Consider the following 11,879-nt stretch of genomic DNA (forward strand, 5'->3'; position numbering starts at 1 on the left):
AAACATCAATGATGAGAGAGAATCATTGATCAGCTGCCTCCTGCATGTCCCCTACTGGGGATTAAGCCCGCAACCCGTGCATGTGCCCTTGGCTGGAATCAAACCCGGGACCCTTCAGACCCCAGGCCGATGCTCTATCCACTGAGCCAAACCAGCTAGGGCGACGGCCCCTGGCTTTTTATATATTAGGATATTCTTCTCATTATTTTTTAATCCTCACCCAACGATATTTTTCCATTGATTTTAGAGAGAGTGGAAGAGAGTGGGAAAGACAAGTGCCCTTGACCAGAATCGAACCCAGGACCCTTCAGTCCACAGGCCGATGTTCTATCCATTGAACCAAATCGGCTAGAGTCCCCCGGGAGACATTTTAAGTTCACAATTAGATGAGGTTGCACACTCCCACCTACAACTTTCTGACACCAAAGATCTTCCTTGTGTACAGAATCAAGACAGGCTCTGTTGGCCCCGGCTGGGTAGCACAGTTGGTTACAGTGTAGTCCCCAAGTCCTCATACACCAAGGTTGCAGGTACAATCCCTGGTCAGGGCACATACAAGAATCAACTAATGGCCCTAGGCAGTTTGGCTCAGTGGAGAGAGCGTTGGCCCACGGACCGAAGCGTCATGGGTTTGATTCTTGTCAAGGGCATGTACCTCAGTTGCAAGATAGGTCCCTGGCCACAGTGTGGGCATGTGTGGGAGGCAACCAATCGATGTGTGTCTCTTTCACACTGATGTTTCTCTATCTCTCTGTCTCTCTCCCTCACTTGCATTCTCTCTAAAAATCAATGGAAAAATCAACTAATGAATGCATAAATAAGTGGAACAACAAATTGATGTTTCTCTCTCTGAAATCAATCAATACATTAAAATTTTTAATTAAAAAAGAACGGTTTGGCTCAGTGGATAGAGCGTTGGCCTGTGGACTCAAAGGTCCCAGGTTCAATTCCGGTCAAGGGCACGTACCTTGGTTGCGGGCACATCCCCAGTAGGGGGTGTGTAAGAGGCAGCTGGTCAAAGCTTCTCTCTCATCAATGTTTCTAGCTCTCTGTCCCTCTCCCTTCCTCTCTGCAAAAAAATCAATAAAATATATTTAAAAAAAAAAAAAGAAAGACAGACTCTCTTTATAAACAGTCTGCTCCCTGTGGGTGGTATTTCATGAGGCTCCAATGTATGCAGGGCCTGCATTTTTTTAAGAAAAGCATAAAGGAATAAAGACCACGTACCTCTAGTTTTTCACTGAATTCCTCTGTATAGGGAATAAATCTGCTATCTGTGTCTCCTTTGTAAAACCAAGTGCAGCGTCTCACTTCAGCAGGCTCCTCTTCCCAGTACACAGCTTTCCTCACTCGGTCATAGAGGTAAACGTCATAGCGCCCTCCATCCGTGCCTAGAACCACACTCTCAGGGTCTGGCTGGACTGGAGCACAAAGTTCACAGTTCAATCCAACAGTTACAAGGCATATATAAAGTAATAAGTAATGAATACAGTGACCAGTTGATCCTTAAAGACAAAGAACTAAGCTCATTTTTCTTTAAAAATACCTTAAGCTTGGCAGGAGTGGCTCAGCTGGTTGGGCATTGTCCCATGGATGGGAAGATTTCCAGTTCGATTACCAGTCGGCACATATCTGGGTTGTGGGTTTGATCCCCAGTGGGGCCGAATACAGAGGACAACCCATCGATGTTTCTCTCTCACATTGCTGTTTCTTTCTCTCTCTCTCTTTCCCCCCTTTCCTCTCTCTAAGCATGTCCTCAGGTGAGGAGTTACATAAATAAATAATTTAAATTTTAAAAAAGAATAGATTTTTAAAACATTAAAAATAAATAAAAAGAGCTAAAGATTAATCTGTGTTGATCAAAATTATGATTCTAAATGAAGAAATAACTAGGGCAAAATTTTAAAACATGAACATAATTCAAGTAACTGGTAATTTTTTTTAAACCAAAGCAGCAATATTTATGAAGTATATTTCTGAAGAATATTATTAGGCAATTTTTAAGTAACATGGTGAAATATCAAGATAAACAAAGACACCTTTTTTCCCTCCCGCAGGACTTCTCACAGCCTTAACACACTCCTGTGCACTGTCTGTCTCCAAAGGAGGATGTAGTCACAGCACTTTCAAACTCACCTGATCATGGGATACTTTTTTCACAGCATCTTAAGAAATAAATTTCCATAGAAAATGCTCTATATACTCTATACCAGGGGTGCTCAAACTTATTAAACAGGGGCCAGTTCACTGTCCCTCAGACCGTTGGAGGGCCGGAGTATAGTTTAAAAAAAAAAACCGTGAAAAAATTCCTTTGCACACTGCACATATCTTATTTTGAAGTAAAAAAACAAAACGGCAAAAACACCCGCATGTGGCCCGCGGGCCGTAGTTTGAGGACACCTGCTCTATACATACAAATCTATCAGGGAAATAAGAAAATTGACACCCCCCCCAAAAAAAAGGATTAAAAAAATGACACCTGGATTATATGAACTATTCTGTTTTCTGATTTAAAATCAGAAAAATCTTTTAAACAAGTAAGAAAATTACTAAAACACTTCTTCAGATACCTTTCTCAAATAACTCAGAACTTACATTAAAATCACCATCTTAAGGTAGTGATTCTTGTGGGGTCAACGATTAAGGAATGTGACATTCACAAAAAGTAAGCCATGGATAAATACCCTTCATTTTTTCTCTCCCTAAAGTCAGATATAAGTGATGCATAAACTGCTTACCTGAATTATAGACTTCTTCAAGATTCAAAGAGTCCAGCACGCTGAAAGGCATCCAGAGTTGTTTGTGCTCTACCTCCTTGCAGTGAAACCAGTGGGGCTGAACAGGCTCGTACTGGTTTTGAAGCATAAAAGGAGGAGGCACTGGCACAGAGGGACCCACAGGTCTAGCAAGTGCCTGCTGCTGTGCTGGAGGAGACAACGCTGACTGCACAGAAGGAGGAACCTGGAGGGGATGACAAAGTTAGGACCGTCATGCCAGTTCCAAGAACGGTTTTGTAGATGCTTCGGATCCATTATCAAGAGTCTGTGCATCAGTATGATTTTAATTAAGTAAAATGAAGCCCACTCTCTGTCCCCAAGAGTAAAGTCAGGTTACACTCATTATAATACTGCTGTCTTTTCATGGTTTCCATTTTTTAGTTGATTTCCCTTTGGAAGTCAGTTGGGGAAAAAAAAAAAAGGGAATTTCATAACCCAACGTAAATGTTATTCCATTACCCTCCTGAGACTGAGGTTAACTGTCTAGATCCAAACTCCATAAATGTAAATAAAAGAAATTACTAGAGTAATCAACTTTAGTACCTATAATTTAGTATCTTGATTGAATAGTATAATTAAAAATGAGACGTTGGCAGGCTGTTAAGATAATAATTGCTTCAACTCTCACTGGTCCTTAGATCACATTTATCATTGGTATCTTACACTAAAATCTAAAAATACTGGCACAGATTAACTTATTAAAATCAATTACTACTTCAATACAGATAATAAGAACTAAAATGTAAATCTTCAATGAGCTACCTATAAAAGAACATTTGCTTTAAAGCATACATCTTAGAAAGAATATCCTCTGAAAATAATCTGTCATCATATTGATTATAAAAAGCACTGTGCTTTTAAAAGCATAGGCTAAGTGAGAGAGAGATTAAAAGCTAAAGTGAATAATTAGGATACAAAAACATGTCTCCGTACCGGTGGCAGAGATCCTGGAGGCGTCTGGTACATGTGGACAGGGGGTCCAGAGGGTGGCAGATGGGTGGGATGGGCTGGTGTTTGGCACTGCTGCAGCTGTGGTGGTGTAATGTAAGGGTTAGCTCTGCTGCTTACGGGAGTGTGGCGATAGGGATTGTATCCTTGTTGGGATATTCCTTGGGGTGGGCTCCCAACATTTGAAGGAGGGAGACTACTTGGCTGAGCAGGCAAATAAGCATTTGTTCCCATCTGTGAAGAAGCTGGAGCAACATACTGAGCCTTCGAAAAGGATGGTGGAAATGTATTCAACACATCTTGGGATCCGGTTGTAAAAGGGAGAGCAGCTGGGGGTTTGGAGAATGTTGACTGTCCAGGTGATGTTGCTGCAGTTGTTAATGGTGACTGTCCAATATTCCCAAATGGATCACTACTGCTTGATACCTGAGAGAAGTAACTAAATGTCTGTGGGGTAGATGTGTGAGCAGAAGTCTGACCAAGAAAGCTGTCCTCCTCACCAACATCTGTGGAATCCTCTGAAAGGGACAGAAGAGCAAGTGGTTTAGAAGGTATGCTATCATTCTACAGACCTAGTTCTTGTGCCTCTTATTGTGTTGTTCCAAATTACATTTCTGCATTTACACGAAAAAAAATGAAAAACATTTCTTTTTTATTTGAAAACTTCTCTTTGTAATGAAAAACTGAAAAATATGAATAGGAAACAACAAAAGTAAGAAAAATTATAATTCATTCATAAGCCCACCACCCAGATATAATCACCTGCAACAATATTTCGGTACATACCTTTCCATACTTTTTAAATAATATAGTTACACATTATTTATTTTGTAAATATATAGAAATTATACAGCCCTGACCTGTTTGGCTCAGTGGCTAGAGCGTCTTCTGCGGACTGAAGGGTCCCAGGTTCGATTCCGGTCAAGGGCATGTACCATGGTTGCGGGCACATCCCCAGTAGGGGGTGTGCAGAAGGCAGCTGATCGATGTTTCTCTCTCATCAATGTTTCTAACTCTCTAGCCCTCTCCCTTCCTCTCTGTAAAAAATCAACGAAGTATATTTTTTTAAAAAAGAAATTATACCTATTTGTGTATAGACATTTTAAAAAATAGAAATAAAATCTGTATCTACTATTTTACATGTTCCTCTGCATGCTCCCTTTTTTCCTGGTAAAAAATCAAATACACATAATTTTACTTCCAGTCATGACAAGAACCTAAAGTACAGATTTCACTCCGTTGACAAGAAGGGTGTCGGGGCTCTTACCCACAATGCACTCACTGTGGAAATGAACATGTGGTATTTGTATTCACAAGGCAAAGTGGGCCAACAACGAACTGCCATCCCTAACATCAGAGTATCACAACCAGATAAAGCATCATGACTGAGCACCAAACCACTAGAAAAGTCATTTTCTAGCCAGGTAAGTTCCCTCGCTTCCCTTTGCCCAACTTGATCTTCACTGTGGGTATTATCAGCATCAAATTATTTATCTTCTCTCTGCCCCAACTTTAAAATCAAAGCATTTTTTCTCTACTAGTACATAGCCTCAAAAGACCAGCCTTACTAAACTCTCATGAGCCCTTAGCTTGTCGTAACTTCCATTGTCCTCTTCCTAATTTTCTCATTCTCTCTATCTCCTACCTCTGAAGGCATAGAGCACATCGGAGGTGTACCCATGCCCAGCACCCAGGCACAATGAGGTCCCTGCCCTTGAGACCTGACAAAGGGAGCCCCCTCTTTCAAGCTCCAGGCTCCATACTGACCTGCTAGAGCAGGGCACTGGGCTTGCTGAGATTCTGGCTGAAGCCTCTAGGTTGCTCCTACTGTAGTTCATCAATTTAACTAAAATAATCCACTAATTCCAAATACTCTTCTAGGTTGTTCCTTTGTAACTAAAAATAAAATATCGCAGCCTACACGAGGGCCCCTGTCTGCTTTTATCACTCTACTTTCCTTATGTATTTCCGGTTCCCACTCTCTTTTCAGTCATGTAAACCTCATGTGGATTCATCTGTATTTCTTCGTCCATCTCTCAACCACTGAAAACATAGAGAAAACTCTGTGGTGTGTTTCATCCTTTAAGACAACTTAAGGATCTACCTGATTAAAGAAGTTTTTTTTCCTGATTAGCATCAATTACAAAGGAAATACTGGTCTCATCATGATTGCAGCCTCACCTCAGGGGCACTTGCTAATTACATGTAGGCACACCTGACATCAAGACACACAACTTGCCCTGACTGGTTTGGCTCAGTGGATAGAGCGTCAGCCTGCAGACTCAAGGGTCCCAGGTTCGATTCTGGCCAAGGGCATGTACCTTGGTTGCGGGCACATTCTCAGTAGGGGTGTGCAGGAGGCAGCTGATCGATGTTTCTCTCTCTTATCGATATTTCTCTCTATCCCTCTCCCTTTCTGTCTGTAAAAAAATCAATAAAATAGTTTAAAAAAAAAGACATACAACGTTATTGAGCACCTACCAGTATCCTTGTGACACTCCTAACTCCGTGTCAAATGAGACTGTGCTCATTGTTCCTGAACCTACTTTCCACTGCTTCCTCAATACTTGGGCAGGCGCAGCCACATCTACTCAAACTCAGGGCACCTAGAACGGAATCCATCATCCTCCCTGTCCCCTCCACGTGCTCCTGCAGCACCTCTCACTAACACATCTACCCATCCTCTCAAGCCAGACACCACACCTCACAGACTCCTCTCCTCTCATACTCTCCAGTCAGTCAGTCAGATCCTCTTTCAAGACATATATACAAAGTATTTATGTGCCAGGCACTGGAGCTAGGTCTTGGGGCTAAAACTGAATGAGGACAAGGAGCCTCTGTGCTCAAAGAGGAGACAGTCTGGTCATCAGTGAGTCACTAAGTCCCAACAATGTTAGGGTCTGAAAATCTCTCATATCCATTCCCTGCTCTTCACACCCCATGTGGCTGATTATGGCTACAGTGCCATCCACTCCTGCCTGATTCACAATGGCCTTCAGGCTGGTGGCTCTTGCTACAGCAGGCTTCATTCCAGTGCAAGCTCACAACACTCCAGTCTTTCCGAAACACACCTCTAATTTCGCTGCCTTGTGTAAATTCTTCAAAGGCTCCTCCACTCACCACAGGATGACACAAACTCCTCAGTATGTTATAGGAGGCTTTTTGTGATCTGATCCCTATTGACCACTAAAGCCACTCTCCTACACACACTATAGTCACACTGATCTCCTGGGAGAGGGGAGAAGGGACAGGGAGAGAGACAAAGAGTGGGAGGAGAGAGAATGTGAGCAGCTACCACCAAATCCTGACAAATCTGCAGGTTTTCCCACACTTCAGACTTTTCCATATGCCTATCTCTCCCAATGCCCTAATTTCTTCCATACTGAGCTCAAGAATCACCTCTTATGTGAGGCCTTGAAGCCTAAGGGATGTTCTCTCCCAAGTCAGCCAGCCTGAAACCCATAGCTTTCACACAGACTATCAATCCCTCTCTCTGGCCATTATAAGCCTGCATCAAACTGCTTACACAGCTGGGTAGTATGTACACATATACTATGAAGTCACTGGGGGCAATGGTGTGTGCTGTGTCTCCCAGACATCCGGAGCACAGCCTGGCCAACAGAAGCTGCTCAGTCCATGTTTGCTAAAGGAATGAAATTGCTTCCTTTGTGTCTCTTTCCCTGAGATGATTAACTGCTGCTTCCAATGAGACAGGTTCTTCCTTTGTCTCTGTAAATTCTCTGAATAGAGTTCTAATAACCAAATATTTTATTTAAAAAGTATGTTTTATTGATTTTTTTTAAGAGACAGAGGAAAAGAAGGTAGAATCATCAATGATAGAGAAACATTGATTGCCTGCCTCCTGCATGCCACCCCACCCCCACCCCCCCGCTCCCCACAATCCAAGCAAATGCCCTGACTGGGAATCGAACCAGCAACCTCCTGGTGAGGGAGGGCGCTGAATCCACTGAGCTATGGTGGCCACAATCAAATCCTTTTCATAGATGGAAAAATAATTGTTACAGAACTAGCCGCATGTATGGCCTTATTTGTTCCTTCAACCTCCTACAGCCAGGCTAGTCCTTCACAACACGGCAATGCCTAACCTTCCCACCAGTTATCAAAACAAGAGGTACATATTCCTGACACCCATCCTTTCATTCATTCAACAAATATCTATTGAAAAATTGGTCTACTGCATACCATGCCCTTCCTTATCCTTCAAATTCCTGTTCTAGGTATAAATTCCTGCTCTCATGAAACTTACATTCTAGTGGGATAAGACAAACAAATACGTGTACCACCAAGAAGAAACATAACACAAGTGAAAGGGATCTGCATGCACAAGTGCCTCCAGTTTGCCCTCTCCATGAGACTGTCTTTCGTCCTTCAAGCAAGAATAAAGTATTCAGTGGGAAAATATTTAGCATTGACTAAGAATCTATGTGATAGTCACTAAAGATCCTAAAATTAACAAGGTAAATAAGTCACACCTGCAAACTTCAAAAAGCCCACAGTTCAAATAGACATGTATGTTTATTTCACAAACATTTACATAGAACTATGTGTCAGGCACTATACTCCGTGTCTTATAAAAATCAATTCATTGCCCTAGCTAGTTTGGCTCAGTGGATAGAGCATTGGCCTGTGGTCTGAATGCTCCCTGGTTGGATTCCGGGGCGTGCAGGAGGCAGCCCATTCATGATTCTCTCTCATCATTGATGTTTCCACCTCTCTCCCTCTCCCTTCCACTCTGAAATCAATAAAAATATTTTTTTAAAAAATCAATTCATCTCACATTACAGCCCTATGAGGCTATACATAAATGGACACTGAAGTACAGAGAGGTAAAGTAACATGCCTGAGGTCACACAGTAAGTTATTGCCAAGACCGGAGCTGGAACACAGTCTCTGCTTCTAAACACCGCCCCTGGGTTATGCCACACAATCGTTAAAAAGCAATCTCTCCAAAGCAATAAAGATACGAACAAGGAGCTAAGGTGCACAGAGGAGTGGGAACCCAGGAGAACAGGAAAGAGCTCAAGAGGAAATGAGGCATAGACATGCAATATCTGCACAGTAGAGGTAGAGACTGCAACCCTCCACTTTCACGATGGTGCATCCTAGGAGACCCCCATCATAACCTAGGGGATATCCAACGTATCCTAAGAGAGGGGGAGCTGATTCATTTGCATTTCCTGCAAGTACCTGGCACACCTGTAAGTGTTCAACAAAAACTTGCGGAACGGCAGCAAGGAGTGCCCGGCCCTCCCAACGGGGGTCCTTCAACGAGCGCAAAGGAAGCCTTGTGACCTGACCCCGCCTCCGAGGTCCCAAAGCACCCAAGCCGCTCACACTTGCCCACCAACGGCCCTGGGCAGCCCCCCACAAGGGCGGGTGGCGGCCGAAGGAAAACCTCCGGTCCGGCCCTCGTCACCGCAGGCCCCCGCCGCCTCCCCGCACAGACTCGCCCCACCGAAACCCTCTCCGTACTACCTCCAGGCAGGAGCAGGGAGGCGGAGGCCGAGGCGGCCTGGGTGACCGGGATGAAGGGCACGTTGAAGGTGAACTCCGTGGCCGAGGATGAGAAGAGTAAATTAGTGCCGGACGAGGAGGTGGAGGCGGCACCACCCCCACCGTTAGGTTTCCTCTCAGCCATGGCTGCGGCCCACCACCCGTTACACGTCTCGGGAAGCCGGTGCAGCGCCACCGGCCGGAAACCAGTCACACTCGGGGCCAGCACACTTCCGCACTTGCGCACAAGGGCCGGAGCTTCGGGCAGCTGGTCTGCGGCCGTGTTCTTGCCCCTACGTAGCGCTGCCATAAATCAACATGGTGGCGCGGGATTCACGCCCGGATTCTTAACCCGCGGCTCCCTCCACGGCTACGGAAGCGGGCCTGGAGGCGGGGCGGGGCTGGAGGCGGAAGCGGGCCTGGAGGCGGGGCTGGAGGCGGGGCTGGAGGCGGGGCTGGAGGCGGGGCTGGAGGCGGAAGCGGGCCTGGAGGCGGGGCTGGAGGCGGGGCTGGAGGCGGAAGCGGGCCTGGAGGCGGGGCGGGGCTGGAGGCAGGGCTGGAGGCGGGGCTGGAAACAGAGGAGCGGTTAGAGGCGGTTCTAAGGAGTCAACCCACCGGCCCCGCCCGGACTGGTTGGAGGACCCTGGGGCTGCCGGCAGGACCTGGGGGACCAGTGACAGGCTGGGGCCCGGGCTCAGCAGGTCCCTGGAGCTGCAGGGGAGCGCGGAGGGTGCTGTGCGCTGAATGGGGCTCCAGAGGATAGGAGAGGCTGCCACATTGGTGGGGTGGCATCAGGGCCTTGGACCAGGCAGTACCTGAGCAGAGCTGTGTCTCAGGGAGCGAATGCAGGAAGCCAGCGGGTTTGCAGACCCCGAATCAATTTCTTTTCGAGGTAAAACAAACTCTGCCTGGGGCAGGCGGCGGAAGCCAGACCCAGGAACAATAATGGTGCTTGTAATTAAGCCACAGACGCGCGGGGAGGCGGGCCTTCTCCACACGAGGCCCTCACCCCAAGGCAGCCGGGCTCCTCCACGGTTACCAGCTGGGAGGGATCGCGGGACCAGGAGCGCTGCCGCCCAGAGCCACTGGTGCAAGGACAGGGCCCCTGTCCACTGGGGTGGAGGGGGGAGGGTGGGGGGAAGGGGGAAGCTCATCAGAGCAAATGGCCAGAGGGTGAGGGGCCGCTCACCCAGAGGTCACAGGTCAAGGAGGCACAGGCTGTGGGCAGCCCAGGGTTCCATTTTTAGCTCTGCCCTTTTATGCTCTGTGCCCTGGAGGAAGTTGCTCGCTCTCTCTGTGCTGCAGTAGCCTCACCTGTACAATGGGCCACAGCTGCTCCTCACAGGAGTGTGGGTGACTGTGTGTGCACCCCGCTTGCCCTGAGGGCTTTCCGCTTCCTAGTCAGCACCCCCCCCCCCCCGCCTCCCCTCCCCAGCCTTCCAGAGGCATCACAGGCCCCTCTGGACCTCTTGCATGGGCTCTGGACGGGCCCCTGCGTTCCTGTCTCCTGCTGTCACCGTCCCAGCAGGAAAGAGATGGCATATGCAAATATTTTCTGGGAGGACTTTGGCAAAGAGACTGTTGACAGGTGTGAGAGCAGGGGCAGACCGACAACCAGGGAGGTGGCACCCCGGAAACAGACCATCCAAGGTCTCGTGGGGGCAGGGCCACGTGAACACGCCAGCATAGGCACCATGAGCAATGATGTAGGGCCACGTGATCAACCAGAATTGGGCACATGAACAAGGGGGCGGGGCCACGTGAAGATTGAAGGGATGAGGCCGGGAGCCCCAGAAGCTGAAGAGGCAGGAAGGACCCTCCCTGGAGCCCTCGGAGGGAGCACAGCCCCGGACACCCTGATTTGAGATTCTGGCCCCGGAAGGGGGAGAGCACATGTTCCTCTTGGTTGAGGCCAGTCTGCAGTTATCGGAGCAGCAATCCCAGGAAATAGACCCTCCTTGCCCCTCCTTTAGGGGCTTTGACCTGGTTCTGGGAGCAGCTGAGCCCTGTGCCCTGGCAGGGGGACCCCCTAGACCTCTCACCGCAGAGCTCACAGGGAGATCCATCCCTGTGTCTGTGCCCTGGCCCTGCCTCCTGCTCCCCCGGGCTCCTGGACAGTGACAGTGCAGTGGGCACACCAGGGCAGGCTGCTTGGTGGGAAGCACAGGCCACGTGGCTGAGGGACTCCCCGCCGCCTGGCCCAGCCCCCAGCTGCAGGATGATGCAGGGTCCTCGCCAGCCCCGCCCTCACCCCCAGGCCTTCCCCGCAAGGAGTCCAGCCTGGGCCTCCGAGTCCTGGAGCACCTGTGTTGACAGGAGCCAGCAACTGGGTTGTCGTACCCATATTCTAGATGCCAAAACTGAGGCTCAGAGAGGGGAGCAGAGGGCCCTACCCCCAGCCCACCTCCCTCTCCACTCAGCCCAGCTCACTCACTGGTGGCTCCCCCAGCTGACACCTGGTTGCCATAGTGTCGGAGAAGGAGGAGGAGGAAGAGAGGGGATTTTTGAGAATCCAAAAATACACACTAGCTGGCCCCTCCTTCCTCATCCCTCTCCAGCTTCAAAGCCTCCTTTTAACGAAGGACTTGTATGCATGCATATAAGCATAAACAATGGACGCAAAACTCTGGGGGGTGAGGG

The 11,879-nt window shown here is 47.8% G+C and overlaps 1 protein-coding gene across 4 annotated transcripts in view; it reads right to left on the reverse strand.

Annotated features, from left to right (window-relative positions):
* Positions 1-9,578, reverse strand: part of SEC23IP (SEC23 interacting protein) — a 54,381-nt gene extending 44,803 nt beyond the window's left edge. For all 4 annotated transcript variants that reach the window (XM_079793823.1, XM_079793822.1, XM_079793824.1 and 1 more), the window contains exons 1-4: positions 9,222-9,578; positions 3,711-4,243; positions 2,739-2,961; positions 1,228-1,421 (exon numbers count right to left, since the gene is read on the reverse strand). In XM_079793823.1, the coding sequence (XP_079649949.1) occupies positions 1,228-1,421; positions 2,739-2,961; positions 3,711-4,243; positions 9,222-9,549 (1,278 nt within the window). In that variant the 5' untranslated portion in view covers positions 9,550-9,578. The remainder of the gene's footprint in view (positions 1-1,227; positions 1,422-2,738; positions 2,962-3,710; positions 4,244-9,221) is intronic.
* Positions 9,579-11,879: the final 2,301 nt, after the last annotated feature.

Source organism: Cnephaeus nilssonii (assembly GCF_951640355.1).
Source record: "Cnephaeus nilssonii genome assembly, chromosome: 16".
Lineage (NCBI taxonomy): Eukaryota > Metazoa > Chordata > Mammalia > Chiroptera > Vespertilionidae > Cnephaeus > Cnephaeus nilssonii.